The following is a 19,598-nucleotide window of genomic DNA, read 5'->3' as shown; positions in this document are numbered from 1 at the left end:
GATGAATGTGTACCCGGATTAGCCTCTCTCAGCATGTGCAAGTATTTCGGTATTTTTCCATAACTTCTCTCTGGTATACCTCTAACAGCATTAACCGCATATTCACGAGCATCCCATGCTAAAGATTTCGTGATCTCACAGCCATGATCCATAAGCATAATCTGTATTATATCATTGCATTTCGGCCCTTCCTTAACCCCTTCATACCTATGCATAATCAGACTACCTATAGTTTTGGCCGAAGCAGTCCTACCCGGTTTGGTTTTGCTTGAAGGTGCGCATGTATGTTCACCGACATACTTTTTGATAAAGAAATATGCAGAATCCTTCAAACACTCTCCTTGAACACACCAATTGCATGCATTATACTCACATCTAACATACCAAAGCTGTCTATCCGTTTTGATAACCTCGTAGTGAAAGTTATGCTTCATTGCACATATCTCGAAAGTCGCCTTCAGCAAAGTTTTGTTCTCAAACAATTGTCCCTTCTTAACAACATTGAGCACATAAAACTTTGACATCTTATGTATGTCCTCTTTGGCCGAGATCATGGTATCAGCATGATAGGCATCCTCATCAACTTCGACTCTGCTAATCTTTTCTTTCTTTTTCTCGCACTGCCTCTCAACAAACACAGGAGCTGGTTCGTTCCCCTTATCAACCGAGTTTCCCTCCTCTTGAGCAGTACTTGAATCAGCTGGCGACTTGTTAAATCAAAGTCTGGTTCATTCGGATTCCCAACTTTGGCTTTAGATGTTACACACAATCGAGTAGAAACACACTTTTGAACAAAACCAACAAAATTTTGAAGCTGTCGATCATTTGCAATGATCACAGGTGGACAAGTTGATGTATTGATCAACTCAGTAGGTAGATAACTCAACTCCAAATCGGGTAAGCTATCTTCTTCCATATCAAAATCCTCCAAAACCATTCTTTTAAAAACCTCTAAGGTAGAACTTGATTCCAATAACAATAGCCTAGCCCCTTTTCCCATTCCGTGGTTGCTCCAAACTCCCAAACACCACATGTTGTATAGATATGCATCATAGCACAAGAGTTTGTGAAAATCACAAGACAAACTGTAGAGAAATCATAGGAAAATCATAGATTGGTGAAGAAGAACATTAAAAATCGTTTTTTTTTAATTTTTCACGAAGCAAATCAATGAAAACACGTTTTAGGAAGTTAGAATATTTTTAGAATATTTTTAAAAGGGCAACTTCCTTAATTTTCGAAAATACAGTTTTTTTTTATCCTTAGAAGGCACCTTCTACACTGTGTAGAACATAACAAAATTCCAGAATGTAATTTCTACACTAAGTGGATCGTTCGTGTATGTTTTAGATTTTGCATTCCTGATAACTTAGAATACTCAATAAAAGTAGAAACATCTTTCTGAATAAAAGTAGCGATCATTACAAATAGTAGAATTCGTATTCCCCATATTTAGAATTATAGTAAAAAGTAGTTTGTACGTTCTAAAACAAGTAGATGGATGTTTTCATTCTAGAATTCACTTTCTACTCACCCGTTTTGTGTAGAAACAGAATTCTACATTTAGTAGAACGTAATTTAAAAAAATGATTTATTATGTTTTTCAACCCAAAAAAAATATGTGTTTGTGTAAATGGGTGTTTTATTAATTGTTTATATTTTTAATAATTTTTTTGATTCTTATAACTATTTATTTCATTAATTTTAACATATGGAAAGGGTAAAAGAGAGAAAAAATGAAAAAAAAATGGATTTATACCATAGGGACAACTATGCTGTTTTCTTGTTCTCTTTTGGCAATTTTCCCTTATTTTTATATTTATATACTACATAAAATAATGATGTATATCAGGGGTGTCAAAATGGGTTCAAATTAATGGATCAATCCAAACCAATCCAATCCATGGACGTTAATGAGTCAGAAATTTGGATGTTAACGGATAAATGGGTTTAATGGATTGGTGGGTTTAATGGATTGGGTTGAAATGGTTTGGATTCAAATGAGTAAATGGTCAACCCAATCCAAACCATTTTAGTCTAACATAAAAAAAAAAAAATCTAATTTTTTCCTACACGACTCATCTGGGTTTATGGCTTGCTTCACGATCTAATCTCCATCTTTCAAGTCTCTCTCTTCTTGATCCTTCTGTGATTTATCTTGGATTTATGTTTTGGGCTTGTGAACACTTTGATATCTTCAAATCTGTGTTTCTGTATATGGCTTTGATTGTTTGTGTTGATTATGGATCCGTGTATGTATTTTGAGTGATCTGATGGAGCTTTATTTTGGGATTACGTGGTTAATAGTTTTTTTTTAGCTGATTAATATCTAATGAAGAGTTGTTCATTTCCTTGTTGATTACTTGTTACGATGCTTTGTTCCGTTTCTCTTTGTTTAGTTGTGATTAAATAGTAAATCGAGCCTAAGATTGTTCTCCCTCCGGCTTTGGTTTTTCTCCAGAACTCTAAAAAGATCTCAAGTAACTTCTTTGATCAAATTCATGTAGTTTAGTTTTCTTACAATGCTTCTGTGATTCATTTAGTTTTCTTTTTTCTGAATTGTAAATTTGGCTTAATTGGGAGGTTTTTACAAGACAGGTGGTCATCATTGTAAGGAAGATTATGCTGTGAGAGGCAAAGAACCAAAGGATAGAGTTCAGATCTACACTTGGAAAGATGCCAATCTTTGCGAGCTAACATATTTGGTATGTCTTTGTTGTCTATAATCTATTGTCGTCCTAATCAATTCTTGTTTCCAAGAGTTTTTTGTTCCTTTGCTCTTGACCCAATTCCTTTCCAAGTACTTTTTGAACTTTTGTTATACAAGAGAACATAGTAAGAACCCGTGGGAAGATATTGTTCTTGTGATACAGACATGTCTTTACTGTTTTCAGAGAAAGCTCTGTTTCTTCTCTTGCTTGTTTGTACTAGAAAGTTTCTCTGTTCTTATTGTTTGCAAAGTTCTGATTCTTCTCTTGCTTATGTACTTGATTCATCCTTACAAGATCTGGTCCTTACTGTTGCTTTAGTTGTTAAATTGGATGAGTTGATATTGTTAACTGGTACTATTTTGTTGATATGTGTATTGTCTTGGATAATCTTTTGTTCTATGATCATATGATTTTCTGATGTGATATAATGATGTTCAGAAATAAGCTGAGTACGAAGAAGAGGTTGAAGAGGACATGATCTGATTTTCGAAGAAAGAAGCTGGGTACGAAGCTGATTCTATGGTTTTAATTTCACAAACTTGTTGATAATATAAAAATAAGTATGAGTTATGGATTATATATTATTGTGAAACATTTTCTCACATACATTTTCTTCCATCGCATTTGATCCTATGATTTGAAATTTTATAAACTTACTAAAAACATAAAATGTGTATGTGTTAGATTATATATTATTATGCAGTATTATTAATATATGATAATGAGTCAACTCATTAAAACCATTAGCCCATTAATTTAGATGAGTTGTGGACTCACCCAATCCATTAGGAAAATGGTTTAGGTTTATCCATAATCCATAGTTGGTTTGGTTTTTATGGATATGGGTTGGTTTGGATTGGTTTATACATTTTGACACCCCTAATTTATATACTACATAAAATAATGGATAGAAAACAATTTATAGAAGTTGATATAATGATTTCATATTCATATAAAATATAATTGTATCTTTAATAATTATTAATCTCTTATAATGTCCATATATATGTTTTTTAAATAATTAGGCTTTGAAGATTGGATAAATTATATTGAACGAACATGTGAGAATTTTGATTACAAAATGTTTTGCATTTAAATCAAACAATAAAGTGAATAAGGTAATGTTATGATTGAAATAATTATAAGATGGATTTTTGGTTCATTGATTGTATACTTTTTATTACTATTTAGACAGAAATAAATATTTGGCAAATATATCTAAAAAAATAGGAAAACATTAGCAAAAATTTAATAAAAATGAAATAATAACAAAAAAAAGCAGAAGAAGATGCATAATATATGTTGAAGAAGTAAATATGATAATTACATATTTAATTTCATATTTAATTTCACAAACATTTGTTACTATTAAATATTCATCAGTCATTTTTACATCAAATTTATGAAAATTTTAGGACATTCTATACATAATATATATTTTCATGCAATATTTATATCCGCGAATTCGCGGGGAACCACCTAGTTTACACTTAAAATGAACTTTCAAATTTATCAGAAATATTGGAAGTAAACTGACTAGAAATTATTTCATAAAACTGGCTACAAACCATACTACCAGAGATCTAATCTTATCAACTCGATAGAGTAATATGGAAAACAGATGAAAGCAATATCACAAAGTTGAATATAACAAGTTCAAAATCACAAAACAGATATGACTAAGGCGTGAAATTCGTAAAACCAATCTTATTTACTTGAAGATCTCTTGATAAACATATGAAATTGTTGCAAAATCGACACATTGAACATACAACATGATTTACAACGATTAATTTTTTAGGAAATGTTACATGTTACATGTAGTAATATCATCCAACAAGGGAGCCAGAACCAAAACTTCGAGACTTTACGATCCAAAAAAAAATGATTCAAGAGATCCCAATGGTCTTACCCAAAAGCCAGAGAACAAGCGACATTTCGATCCCAAATATTGTATGGAGAGTACTTCTATCAAGTGTAAACCCAAACACTGTGATTCCTGCTTTGTTGTTCTCAAAGTAATGCACTGAAAAGTCCAACAAAAATAGTGAAGATGAGTATAAATAACTAGAAATAGAAGAGGTATGTATATATGTTACCTAGAGCTTGTCGTTTTTGGAATGATATGGTGCTATAAGCATAAGCAGGAATGAGATCATCGTTATCAAAATCATCTTCTTCCTCTCCATAATCTTCACTATCGTCTGTGTCTCCAATTTCCACATCTGTTGAATAGAATCCGTGTCCGCTTGCTCTATCAACTAACCTTGGAGTCCCTCCATCCACCGTCTCAAATGATTCTATTGTCGCGCACACATGCCACTTTGCAGCAAGGCAAGTCACCGCCTGAGCCTTGTGTGTGATCTTTGAGGCACTTCGTAGTAGAATGAGCAGCGCAGTGACCAGCGTCATTGAACATAGCTGAGATCCAAAAGAGTTAGCATAACTTTCTCACTGAGATCTAATAGAAAGCAAAAAAAAAAAGAGAGATAAAACTCACAGCGAGTTCTCCAGCACTGTTGACATTTAATCCAGTATGGGACTTGGTGGTAATAAGCAACGAGTATAACTGACTTCCAGTGACAAGAATCAAGGACGACAATATGAAGATTCGGTAACGGTGGCTGATGATTCTCAGGTGACGTCTGATGCGGAGATGTTCAGACAAGATAGAACCAACGTCTGAATCCATTTGAAAAACCTGAGCAAAGTCTTGAAGCCTGAGGATCTGGAGATGGCAGATGAGACGGAAGAGGACACAAACCAAGAAGATCACTGTAGTACGGTAGAGCCACGAGCAGAGCTCCATCAGACAAGCGACTGTATCACTCAAGATAACGTTACCGAGGAAAGGAATCTGAGATGCTCCCGAAGCGTACCACCATATCTTGTATGAGCTCATTGCTAAGAAACAAGGAGCGACGAAGTAGAAGAGAATCTTAAGCGATCTCTGCATAACGAAAGCAGTTGTTATGTTAGAAAACAACTATATACACATTACACATACCTATGTGCTAATTCATAAAACCAAAGGCAAAACATGTGTTCCTTGTGGAACAAGTAAACAGAGGGTTTTCAAGATTCAAAATAGTTCGTTGTTTACACCACCAGAGGCCCTAAATAAGTTGGCTATGAGCTAATTCAATCATATATATATATGGATATATGCTAATTAAATTATATAAATATGGCTATGTGCTAATTTATAAAACAAAAGCAAAACATTATGTTCCTTGTATGGCAAGTAAACATAGGGTTTTCAAGATTCAACCTTCAAAGTACGTAGTTCGTTGTTTACACCACCGTAGGCCCTGCCCTATATAAACATGGCTATGTGCTAATTTAACTATATATTTATATAACATGGCTAATTCATAAAACTAAAGAAAGCATTGAGTTCCCTGTGGAGCAAGTAAACATAGGGTTTTCAAGATTCAAAGTAATTAGTTGTTTACACTCACATTGAGCTGATTGGTGTAGCCTCGGCGAACAGTGGAGCTCTCATCCCAAAGCTTATCGAAGAAGAGGAACCGTCGGAGACCAAACTTGCTGACAAATCTTGAGAGACAAAGAAAAGAAAGGGCAGCAAAGCTGCTGAGAGAAAGCTGAACCCCAGAATCGTACGGCCTCGAGTGATGGCTATCGCAGTTGGCGCAAGCGAGCATGAAGTGAGACATCGCCGGAACCACGAGCGTGAAAACGACGAACATCGACCAGGAGAGAACCGCTGTCCAAGGGCTCGACTGGTCCACGCACATCCATCTCAGATATTTCCTGAAACTATGGAGTTCGTCGTGCACGTTCGAGACAGAACGCTTGAACTTCTTTTCACGGTTAATCAACGGCTCTCGTCTTCCTCCTCCGTCGTCGTTTCTCTCTGCTGCGGTTCCGATGTCGATGTCCGTCATGGACGATCGCTCGGAAAATAAAAATATAAATGTGTGCGAGAAATTAGACGAGAGACTCTGTCTTTTCTCTCCCTCCCAGGAAGAAGGCTGAGAATCAGGAATAGCTAAAATTATGAAGGTTATTTATAAATGATTGATGCTAACGTAACGTGTCCTTTGACTACCCCATCTAGATACAACTTAAATTTTGTAATAAACCTATTACTATGATTATTACTTTGAAGATGTATAAATGTATATGTGTTTTTTAATATCCTTGTTTTAAGGTGCCTGCTTTTTTGTTTATGCATTATTATGTTTCCTTGGACAAATGCATCTATATTATTAAAAACGAAATACATTTTGATACTGTTTGAAAATATGAATATGAGCATAAATGAAAATTGTTTGAAAATATAGATAGCAATATAAAAAAAATATAGTGCTTTCTTAGTAATTTCATTAATATAATTACATTAATTGTTTTTTCATATTTTACTTAGTTTAACAATTTCATTAATTATATTGCCTTAACAATACATTACATCATTAACCATAATAATAATAGTGCAGACTTTTATTTTTAAGTTAATCAACATTAATTTTGTGCTAATTATAAAAACCAAAAATGTAAAATAATTGTATTTTGCATATGGTTAAATGATTGGTTTTTTTTTATTTTTTACTAAATGTTTTTTCTATATTTTAGTTTCAATCGGTGGAAAATTGTGTAGCCAAAAACATTATTCAAATACATATTTTTGTGAATAAAATAATAACTTAAATAAAAAAAAATATTATATTTATTGTCACTTAATTTTTCACTCTATAAAATTATTTACTAAATAATTTTTTTTAATTTCACTTAGTTTAGCCAAACAATCAGAAAGATTCATTTTTATTAGTTTATAGAATTAGGTAGGCATGAACATTGACTATCCATTTAGGTACGGGTTATTTTTTCGGATATCGTTATTTTATTTTTTTAAATTAGGTCTCCCTTGAATATTATAAATTTATGTGTGGGTTTTGAGTTGGGTCATTCTGGATCTGGATAAGTTCGGTTCTGATGTATAAGAACCTAAAAATATCTAAATAACAAATATATTTAAAACGGGTTCAAATATTTGTACCAAAAATAACTATATTATCCAATTCGGTCCATGTATTTTGAATACAATTATTTATATGATGATTTGTCTAAAATATATAGCACTAATTATGAAAAATAAATATCAATGAATAAAAATGTAAAAACTAATATCAGTGCGAGTGCACGGATCAATTTATAGTTGTGTTTTATAAATGATTCAATTTATGTAAGGTTCTGAAATGTAATAATTCAAATGCTTGTCGTGGCTTGTCGGATAAACAAAAAAAATTGATATTATTATTTCTTCAAAAAATAACTTTACCTTAGGAGCTATTACTTCCTTGGTAGCTCAACACATGTACTCTTTACCTGCTTATGCCTAATTTTTTTTTCTGTTTCTTAAATTTGGTTTATTAATAATTAATTTAACAGTTTTCAAGAGTTTTTATTAACTGAAATAAATATTTGAAAATTAGAGTACCTGTTATATACTATGAACTTTAGTTTAATTAAGGTTGCAGTTATAAACTTATCTAGGGAGACACTAAAAATATTAAATTTTGGATTTTGATGGTGCGTGACTGAATTTTTTTTTTTGTAACATATATTACACTGGTAGTTCTGCATATATTCTATGTTGCTCGCACCGTCTCTATTTGGAGCCAACGTATAAAATTTGGATTTGACAAACGAATTTGTGTAGTAGCATTGTAAGATTGACTATTGTTTCCTAATAAAACAAAAAAAAACAAAAAATGTAATTATGTCTTCATAAATATTATAGATATGTGTTCATAAAACAACAGAAATGTAGATATGTGTTCATGAGAAAATCCTGATTTGACAAATCACGGGATACTAAAATAAAATTAAAAAAAAAAAATCACGGGATACTACTGATACTATTTCCTACGAATTTTAAATATTGTCATGAATTAAAAGCAAGTCTTCCTTCTAGTTTTTTCACTGATAGCATGGATTTTTTTACCATATAGTATATCACTGAAAACAGTTTCAACTCCTACGGAACTTATTTACAGAAAGTTAATTTGCATGGTAAACAATAAATCGGTATTTGTTATTATTTCTAACAAAATTGATGTTATAATGACTTTTTTAACTCGTCCACATTTCTTAGTTGTTTAAAAACAAACTATTTTTGTCTTATAGACTAGTTTAATTTAATTATTATCATTTATCAGTGGAAAAATACGTGGCAGTAAAAAATATTATAAAAACATGAAGAGTTGCAAGCTTACAAGATGATAGTGAACAAAACAGGCTGTATGACAATAACATGCGATGTGTAAAATTTAGGTAGTAGATTACGAAATCACCGTACATACGGCGCCACGTACATGTTAAGCTGTTCCTACTTGCCATCTTAAACTAATTTGACATCTTAACCAAGAAACAAAATCCCCTATATGATTTTTTATATTTCAGACCAGATATTATATCAAACGCAACGAGTAAACTCTCAATGTGTTCCCTTAATTTTTAATTTTTAATTTTTAATTTTTAAGATTACTTAAGGGATTCTAAGTCCCTGGCGGCATGTCTTAAGTTTATTGGTTCAAATAGAACAAAAGAATGCAATACAATTTTAATAAGAAATTGTCAATTTATTTGAATAATTCATGGGCTTGGTTTTTGATTGCTTGGGACCTTGTGAATCGCCATCCATCTAGGGGGGCACTTTACTCGATACCCGAAGCCGCACTCGAACCCGACCCAAAAAACCCGAATCAAAATCCGTACCAAAGTAGCAAAATACCCGAACGAGTATTAAGTTAAGAGAGACTGGATATCTGAACCCGAACAGGTAATATCCGAACCCGAATGGATATCCGAAAATAACTGAACATATATATATACTTATCCGTATATTTCTAGTTTACATTTTTCACTTTTTTTAAATATTTATATTGATGTTACACATACTTTAAGATCATAAATATATATATAATTATGGAAAAAATGATTTGACATTCATTTAAAATGCATGTCAATTTTTTTGTTTCATGTATTAACAAAAGTTACATTCAAAATTTTAAAACAATACCCAAATTAATATCTATTTGTTTTTGAAATATTATCTCCAAATCTATTAATCTTTCAATCTATAAAAATATTTAAAAAAAATCAGTTAAGTGAAATCTATATGATTAAATACAAGAAACTTAAAAAATGAAAAAAAAAATTTCTTTTAAAATTTAAATATCCGAACCCGATTCAAAATAACCAAACCCGAACTAAAAATACCCGAACCCGAACCCGATCCGGAGTACAGAAATACCCGAATGGGTTTTCTATCCCTATACCGAAATACCCGAAAATCTGAAATATCCGATCCGAATCCGAACGAGTATTCGAACGCCCAGCCCTACATCCATCAATGTCTACGTAGAGAGAAAATTATAGAAGGTTTAAATGTCATCAACTGTAGTCGTTTTATTTAATTATATATATTATAAACTTTGTTTTTTTTTCTGAAAGCACTTATACCATAATACACACAATTTAACATATACACGAAAAACGAATGAACACACATTGAGATTCTTAGAAAAAAAAATGTAATAAAAAAAATGAAAAAAATAAAAATTAAGTGAATAAGGGAAGCATCGGTCTTCAAAGAAGAAGGGTTTAGAACTCGAAAAATTCTTAAATACTTATTTAAGAACCGGTTCTTAGTTTTTTTATTTAAAAATTAAGAAACGGTTTCTTATATTCTTCATCCTAAGAACCTTCCATTAATCATACTCTAAGAGCATGATTAATGGGGTTTCTTATGATATGTTCTTAGCGGAATATAAAAAACCGTCTCTTAACTTTTAACTAAAAAATTTAAGAACCGGTTCTTAAATATCTAAAGTTCTCTAAGGACTTCTCTCTATATCCAAAGCCCACCTATTCGTTTATTACTTGTCAGATTTTTATAAAACATCCAGACTTTATTATTTAACCTAATTCTAACTAAATTATTAATTTTTGTGTGTGTAGGACTCTAATAAATGTTCTAAATGGTTACAGCGTATTTTTTTTTTTTTGAACAAACAAGCATTTCATTTCAAACTAGAGTTTAGACTCCAAAAGTGGAGCTCCTTATAGACCCAGCAAGAGCAGTTTTTGCAAGCAAATCTGCTTCAGAATTAAAATTGTGAGAGATGAAACTAAAAGATATTACATCAAAGAGAAGGACAAAGTGATAAATATCAAACATGATACCGAACAGTTCAGGTTGATGCTCTCCCCTCTTCAACAGGTTGATTAAGGTTAGAGAATCCGAGAGAACTGCCAAGGATCGGACGTTTGAATAAACAGCGCTGGATACCGCGCGATGAACAGCAATGGCTTCTGCCAGTAGTGCTGACGAAACATGACTATGGGCTTCCGAGAAAGCAGGGGGGCGGATCGAAACTTCACCCGAGTAACTTCCACCAATGCCACACCTACCAGTCATAGCGTCCCAAGCCGCATCGACCTTAACCGAGAGAGTGCCCGGCTGAATCGGTGGAGGAGGGCAAGGCGAACGTAGTTGATGTGGTTGTAGCGATATGTTTCGAGGTATTAGCACCTCATTATCAGATTGTGCGCTAGCCCATTCCTTCGCATCCTTTATGTTCTTCAGAACAATCTCATTGGCAGTAAAAGCTCTGTTTTCATACAGCAGTTTGTTCCTTCCTTTCCATAAGTTCCATAGAACCCATGGCCATAGCGGGGTAGTCACTCCCGCTGGTGGTAAAGGAACAAAGTTGCTTCCTTGTTTTATCAGTTCAGCCATTGAGGTGAGGGAACTTGAAGGTCTTTGTGCGATCGGAGTTAAAGCCCATACTTCCTCCGCTAGCGTACACTTGAGAAGGACATGTAGGTCATCCTCTTGCCCATTACATTTTTTACAACTGAAGCGCGCAACTCCTCTTCTCTCAAGGTTGGCACTGGCAGGTAGGGCTTGCTTTAGAATCCTCCACAAGAAATCCTTAAGTTTAGGTGCCGTTTTCACGTTCCAAACATGTTTAAGCCAGTTAACCGGTGCTCTATCAGCATTCCTCATACACTCGTCAGACATGCCAATCCCATAACCCGTTTTTGTAGAGTAGCGACCTGATTTTTCATGAAGCCAGATCACCGAGTCTGGGGCTGATGTAGTACTGGTTTTTATCGACAAAATCGCATCCTCATACTGAGGTAACACCCTGCGAATCCTATCTACATCCCACATATTCGTAAGGGGGCATAACAGCGTACTGACCTTAATAGCTTGGTGTTCCTCAGGTTCTGGGCCTATCGGCTTGGTCGGGGTGGTGAAAGACAGCCAGGGATCAGACCATAAGCGAATAGTCTCGCCATTTCCCACTGCCCAACTCAACCCTTTTCTCAAGAGTTCCCTCCCTGCTAAGATGCTTCTCCAACCATGGGAGGCTGAGGACGGGACCGGACAGTCCAGGAAGGTGGAGTCTTTTGCGTATTTTCCCAGTAAAACTTGGGCAAGAAGGGACCAAGGATCTTGTAATAATCTCCATCCAATTTTTGCGAGTAAGGCCTCGTTGAAAGTTTCAACATCTCGAAATCCAAGTCCCCCTGCATATTTTGGCAATGTCATTGTCTCCCAAGCGACCCAACACAGCTTCTTTTTGTTCGGATTCGCATCCCACCAAAACCGTGTAAGTAGGGACTGGATCTGTTTGCACAGCGAGGCAGGAAGCTTGAAGCATGACATGGAGTAGCAGGGCATCGCAGATAGCACGGACTTAAGCATGATCTGCTTTCCGGCGGCTGAGAGATATCTCGACGTCCAGCTGTGAGCTTTTTGCCTTATCCTGTCCAAAATGGACGCGAAGATATCTCTTTTTCGACGACCAAACTGCTCAGGTAATCCCAGATACTTCCCTATACCCCCTTCTATAGAGATAGCCATTGTTTCCTTTACCCAAGTTCTAATCGCTGCTGGTGTTTTGGCCGAGAACGTGATAGCTGATTTGTGTGGGTTAATCTTCTGCCCCGACACAGCTTCATATGTGTGTAAAATCTTCACTAGCGCTGCTACACATGAACTTTTTGATTGGCAAAAGAACATGGTGTCGTCGGCAAAGAGTAGGTGATTGATCGATGGGCTGTTGCGACACACGCGCACTCCTGGCAGTGATACGTCGGCCTGCCCATTTTCGCACAAAGCTGATAGTACTTCCGTACAAAGGATAAATATGTAGGGCGATAGGGGATCGCCTTCTCGGAGTCCTCAAGTCGGCTTCACTGATCCTTGCGGTGATCCATTAATCAAAAAGGAATATGACACTGATTCGATGCAGCTCATGATCCAGGAGATCCATAACGGATCAAAACCAAGTTGAGTCAGAACTTCTCTAACGAACCCCCATTCGATTCTGTCATACGCCTTGCTCATGTCTGTCCTTACGGCCATTGAGCAGTACTTTGCTGCCTCCGAGGTCTTCAAGAAGTGGAGGGTTTCGTGCGTAATAAGGACATTATCAGTGATGGCCCTGCCTGCAACGAAAGCTGATTGCGTGTTGGAGATGAGGAGAGGCAGTAGTGGTTTGAGCCGTCTGGTTAGGATCTTCGCAATGATCTTATAGTGTGTGTTACACAAGGGAATCGGACGGTAGTCAGCCACTGTTTTTGGTCCCGTAATCTTCGGTATAAGCCTGATATGAGTCTCGTTCTATTGAGGGTGCAAACGGTTCAAGGTAAAGAACTCCCGAACGTCCGTAATTACATCAGTCCCAACTAAATGCCAGTAGGCCTGATAGAAAGTGGCTGAGAATCCATCCGGTCCCGGGGCCTTGTCTCCATTGATCGATTTCACCGCGTCCCTAATCTCCGAATCACTCGGTTAGAGATCAACATCTCATTCATTTCTGGCGTGACTTTCTTTACCAGAAGACCATGTATCTGGGCAAAGGAGTCATTACCATTCGTCGTAAATATCTGAGTGAAGTACTAAGCTATTACTCGGGCAATTTGTTGTTCCTCATACACTGCCCCCCCTTGCAAGTCTTCAATAACCGGGATTGCATTGATAGTTCTTCTAGTTCTGGTTGCAGCGTGGAAAAACCCCGTGTTGCGATCACCCTTTTTAAGCCATTGTATTCTACTCCTTTGTTTCCAGAATTGATCCTCAGCTAAGTAGGCATGGCGGAGCTCAGCATTGAGGTTTTCAATCAGCAAGGTATCAGGAACTGGGTTAGATAAAGCTCTCTCAAGCTCATCCTGATTTCGCTTGATGACCAAGTTACTTTGCTTCTGCTTTTCTTTAGCCCAAAGAATGATGCCTCTTCTACACTTGTTGAGTTTCATAATGATTGAATCCAGCGGAGAGGAGTTCCAAGCCTTGTCCACGATGTCTGTCACTTCTTCTTGTTCCGTTAGAGCTCTATTGAACCGGAACATACCCTTCCTCTTCGGTTTATCAGCATTGAAGTATGTTATTAAGGGCCTGTGATCTGAGCCCTCGAATCTCAAATATCGGCTTCTACCCATAGGGAAAGCCTCAGCCCAAGCACAGTTGGTCATAGATCGGTCCAATCGAGATCGGATAAAGTGTGTGTGACGACTTCCTCTCCACGATAATTGCTCCCCTGAGTGTTTAAGATCCCAGAGTCCGTTATAGGCAACGAATGATCGAAAAGCCACAAAGGATCCCTCAGGTCTAACCGGGCCTCCCATCTTTTCAGAATTACTGAGAATGTCGTTGAAGTCCCCCGTCAACAGCCATGGTTCGTCTCGCCCCTGTCCCACGGTGCTTAATTTTTGCCAGTAAGAGGCCCTGTTTTCCGCTGCCGGCGCTCCGTACACAAAGGAGACATATGAGACAGATCCTTGATAAACAATTCTCGCATCCATAAGATTGGGAGAGGATTCGAGAATTGTTATATCGGTATCATCATTCCAAAAGATAGATAGGCCGCCACTTAATCCTATCGGTGGTACCGAGAAATAATGTGAAAAACGCTGAGCTTGCAACTTCTTATTGATAAACACATCGTCATTTTTTGTTTCCATAAGAAATATTACATTAGGAGCCATATGCTTATGGATCTCCTTGATTCGCCGGATTGTCTGGACACTCCCAAGTCCTTGACAATTCCAGCTAAGGAAGAGGATTTTGATGGGGCCGAAAATCCACCCCACCTCTAGTACTTCCCGGTATGAACACCGTAATCGGTTGGCCACTCTTGTTCCGTTGCTTGCTCGATCCCACCTTATTGCAAAGTAACTCATTATCCTTATCAACATTCAGCTTTCTCCTTGTTGTGGTGGAAGGATGATCAGCCGTTGACTTCTTTTGAGTAATTCCCAGTCGAGGGCTCCTCAGTACGCGTTTTCTGGTGGAGCTAATAACTCTGCACTTGCTTGCTACTTTGCTCTATGTAGCTACCGGTATAACACCTCTTCTACTTCTAGTTTCCGCACCCGAAGTCCCTAAGCGGAGGGATGCATGGACTCTTTCGGCTCCTATGATTGGCTCAACTGCCTGTTCCTCCTCCATATTGACTTCTTCCTCACCCCTGTATTCTCCTATCTGGAGTCTTCCAGATTCAAAGCTAGGGGCTATTCGTCCAGATAGCTCTTTTGTCGGTTCTGATGCCGAGAGGCGTTCTAGAGCTGACCTATGATCCTTCGAACCTGAGTTCGAGTTTGCCTTGGTTTTGGATGAGTCTCCTAACCGGTCTTTAATAGTTCTAGTAGGGGTGATTTTGACTTCCGCAATTGGTGGAACTGTTTTAGTAGTATGAGGTGGTAAGGTGGTCCTAAGATCAACTCCCTCTGCTTGCTGGTGAGGGGTCGAGGACGCAGAACTAGGTCTATTCCTTTCTACCACCCTGTACTGGAGAGTTGAGGCCTTACTTCTACCATATTCAGAGATTGGTCGTGCTGTTCGTGATAGAATAGATTGATCCCTCCCATGATCATCACGTCGAAAGTGGCTACTTCTTTCATCACCTCTGACTCTTCCCGTTTGAGCATAGCTGTCTTCAGGGTATCTAGAGAAAGAACGAGCTTCATCGGGTCTTCTGTACCCTCGTCTGTCATCGTGACGTTTCTTTTCTGCTTCAATCCTTTGGAGCGCAATACGCTGCGTAATTCCAAGAGCTCTCTCCTTCGGTGGCAGAGCATTATAGGGTCTATAAGGGCAAATACCCTCTTCATGGAGCAGAGAGAAACAAGTAAAGCATGTTTCTCAATCTTGATGTATTCCAGCTCCACTTCAGTAATCTCAGATGTTGGTAATTCAATTTCCAGTTTCATAATCAAAGGCTCGAGGCCATTCACCTCCACCCAGATCTTTTCTTCTTTGACGTCCTTTATGGTATAATCACCTAGTTCCTTTCCAATGGGATGAATGGTAACTTCAGACCAAAAGTGCAAGGGGATTCCATGGATCCTGACATTGAAGGAAATTTTTGATGGAAAGTTATCAGCCACAGTCGGCTCCCACCGTTGGAGCAGTAGCATCCATCGCTTGTAGTGATAGGGACCTTTCTCTAGGACTTGTAGTAAATCATATTCCGATTCAAATTTGAATTGAAACTTGTCAAGGCCCAGAGCTCTCCGACAATTCTACCTTCCAGGTTCCAAACTTGAGCCATAAAATCGATTACAGCTCTGATAGGCTTTTGCATCTGGGGATTTGTCAGCCTTCCAATGATCGTCAGTCGGTTGGCCTCAATGAGGTCTTCGTTTTCATTTAGCGGTATGCGCACCGGAGGACGTTTAGCTGGGAGCTCAGGGGGAGCCTGCCCTTTTCCTTTCTCAGCTCGACTGTATCTTCGATCTATACTCAGAGGGGTATGGTTTGTTGCTTGAAAACAGGGGTTTCTTTCCAGTGTTTCCAAAATAGGGTTTGTACGAGGTTATAGAAACCTACCAACCGTATTGTAGCTTATTTAAGTATCTCACCGCTTAGAATCGTTGGTAATCAATGCTCGGATAGTAAATGTTGTTGAGCGTTATGAGTAGTGGGGTAAGAGAGAGGTTATTACAACCAAAGTAACGATGTTCTTCTAGCAGAATAACTCCATAGAACCGAGATCTACTTTCAGAAGTAGACAGAGAAACGACTTGCAAGGCGAGTGAGAGATCGACGACGGCTCAGGGGCGTTGCACCTGGCTGACCCTCCGACGGCGTCGGGGGCTGAACCCGGTGGAGTTCCGGTCAGAAACTCTGTTTGCGTAGAGAAGCTGGCTTTGGACCGATGGGTATTACTACAATCAGAAATTTTTTTGAAAAGTACAGGGAATTACAGAGGATAAAAGGCTGAGATAGGAGGAAACACGTGGGGTAAAGGGGGGAAACAACTAAAGTCAACCGGTTAAACTTTTCTAGAAACTCGTGTCTGGGAGAGATATTTTCTTTGAAAACGGTTGTAATAAATGGTTACAGTGTATAAATTCGAGTTACGTGGTTTAAGCTTTGGTTTAAAATAAGTTGAATTTTTACTGATAAAAAGGTTGATTATCTACTCGTAATGATGCTCTTAACAGTCAAACATATATGGACCTAAAATTCGTAAACCAGTAAATATTGGAACGGGTGATATCGTGTAGAACCGTAGAAGAGGTAAAATTTGTGACTAAACTGAACATTCAAGTAAAAGAGTAGACAAGCTTTTTTATAGATTTTTGATAACCTCTCTCTAGAAACTGCTCCGTCTTCTCTCTAGAAACCTCCACAGTGATTGGATCTTCCGGCCGACGGCGTGGGCTTCCATAGCCACCTTCGGTCCGGCTTTGTTTAGTTTCTAGTTTAATTTCTTTTTTGTGCATGTCTTCGGTGGAAGGGATCGAAGTTACGTGATCCCTTCGTCGTTTGTTTTTCATCTGATCGAAAATCAGACTCCGGGATGGAGAGGCTTCCATAGCTCCGTCGTCGCCGGCTTTAGACTCTGGGGAGTGGAGGTTTCCTGAGCTTTGCTTCACCGGCTTTTGCAACAGAACCATCGGGTTCTGTTTTCTCTCTAGATTTTTGTAAGTTGTGGCTTGATGTCTCCGGATGAGTCTCGAAACAGATTCGAGGGACGTTCTCCGTGTAAAAGGCTCAGGCGTTGAAGGTGGATGAGGTGATCCAGGAAAAGAGATGGATGCCTTGATCGTGTGTGTGGTGGCTCCGCGGTTGGATGAAATCTCGAGGATACTCGATGGATGCTCTCCGATGGAAGGAGCAAAGATGATGAAGTTGAATGAGTCGGGATTCAGGTTTCCGGCGTGTTTTTCGGTGTCCCGGTGAAGCGTCGTTCGGTTGTCTCCGGGGGTGACTCTTGGCGGTGAAGACGCGGTGGCTTTGCGACGTGTGTACCTCGTTTGTTGAGGTTTCAACACGTGTTCTTTACTTACTTCAGATTCGACGCGTGTTCGACACGTGTTTTTAATGCTGCGTTTCATCCGTAAGAGTTTTGTTCTGAGCCAGTCTTGGGCTCGTTTGTAAGATGGGCCAGTGTTGAGCCTTTAGGGTTTAGTCTATGGTTGGATGTATGTTTGGAATCCGAGTTTGGGCTTATGTCTTCTATCTTTTGGGTTTTAGTCCCCTTGATAATATCAATAGATATGGAAAAAAAAAAAAAAAAGACAAGCTTTTATGGGCTAACAAAATTTCCGTCACAGAAACATAAGTCGTGCTGGTAACACGCAAGCCAACCAAGCCTATGTATATTGATTGTATTTAGACATATTTCAGACGTTTGTCAGAAAAGTCTTATTGATTTTCCAACAACTGATTTTTTTTTATAGTTTTATGCGTATGTTTTGTTGTTACACATCTTTGATAAGATATGTTTTGATGGTTAGGATAAGAAGGAATCAATTCGTTTCTGGTTTGTGAAAATTTAGAGATGATAAGGAAAGGCATGCAAGTTCGGTTTGTTCGAAGTTTTCGGGTAGCTTGGATAGCCAAATTAAAATCTATCAAAACAACCAAATTCAACTGCGGTTCAGTTGGGTTTAGGTATCAGATGGTTTAGATTTAACATTTTGATTAAATTCTTATAATTCGTTTCTTTGACTTGGAATTTTAAATAAAATTTATCTAAATCCAATATAATTCGGTACAAATAATTTTCTATGTCTATTTTAACCAATCAATTTAACTTAAATAAACAAAACAAAATAATCTGTCCGGCTTGGTTTAGAATTCCAGTTCGGAGCTTTTACTTTTTGGACCAGAATTCGAACCCCAAAATGAAAAGAGAAAGCGACTTAAGAGTTGAAATAGGTTCAAGTAATAAATCTTTGCAGTAAAGAACAAGACTTCGTAAATTCCACAATATCTTTCAAAGATTTTCCATAAATAAAGCCTACCCGACAACGGTTTAAAAACAAAAAAGCTCGTTCCTTCTTCAAACCCAAAGAGACTCACTCACTGTCTGAATCCGTGGCAGAGAGGCAAAGTAGATACCAAATTTGTGACGCCCCGACCCAGCATAGCTGAAATGGTCGGCGATATCATGACATTTGTCTTCAGCCACAAGGCCGAAACAATGTGTCTTTAGGATCCCAGGACGTCTTTGACAAAAACCCACCAATATGAGCCGAACCTGAAATGAAGGAAGAAGGAGGGGTGAGCATTTCGACAAAAGCTCAGTGAGAAAAGCTCCAGGAACCCCGAAATCAATCACCAACAATCATCACACAACATAGCATAAGCATCTAACTTTAACATTCAGTAAATCGAAAGCAATCAACAAGAAACGAGGATAAACCCCGGCGGTGCCAACAATGAGACCACGCCACCTAAATCGGTACCCGCGTTCCTCATGTTGTCGCGCGAGAACTTTCATGTTGCATTGTTTTCACGACATCACGCTGTCTAACGCCTTCACGCAATCAAGTTACCGACATTGGTTCTCGCTTGATCCGCCACCATGTTCATACGTTCCACGTTGTCTCCAC

General features: G+C 37.7%; 2 protein-coding genes across 2 annotated transcripts; both read right to left on the bottom strand.

The window, feature by feature from the left end:
- Positions 1–4,405: 4,405 nt before the first annotated feature.
- Positions 4,406–6,757, bottom strand: LOC106344796. The gene is made up of 4 exons (XM_013784106.1): positions 6,173–6,757; positions 5,212–5,661; positions 4,811–5,132; positions 4,406–4,737 (listed from the first exon to the last, which is right to left on the bottom strand). Exons 1-4 carry the CDS (start codon positions 6,617–6,619, stop codon positions 4,601–4,603), a joined length of 1,356 nt encoding a protein of 451 aa, XP_013639560.1. The 5' UTR covers positions 6,620–6,757; the 3' UTR covers positions 4,406–4,600.
- A 6,176-nt stretch (positions 6,758–12,933) lies between these two features.
- Positions 12,934–14,933, bottom strand: LOC106338082. The gene is made up of 2 exons (XM_013777140.1): positions 13,665–14,933; positions 12,934–13,374 (listed from the first exon to the last, which is right to left on the bottom strand). Exons 1-2 carry the CDS (start codon positions 14,931–14,933, stop codon positions 12,934–12,936), a joined length of 1,710 nt encoding a protein of 569 aa, XP_013632594.1.
- Positions 14,934–19,598: the final 4,665 nt, after the last annotated feature.

This window comes from Brassica oleracea, chromosome C1, assembly GCF_000695525.1.
Source record: "Brassica oleracea var. oleracea cultivar TO1000 chromosome C1, BOL, whole genome shotgun sequence".
Classification (NCBI taxonomy): domain Eukaryota; kingdom Viridiplantae; phylum Streptophyta; class Magnoliopsida; order Brassicales; family Brassicaceae; genus Brassica; species Brassica oleracea.
The sequence above is the reverse complement of the archived record's forward strand: the minus strand, read 5'-3'. Positions and strand labels throughout refer to the sequence as shown.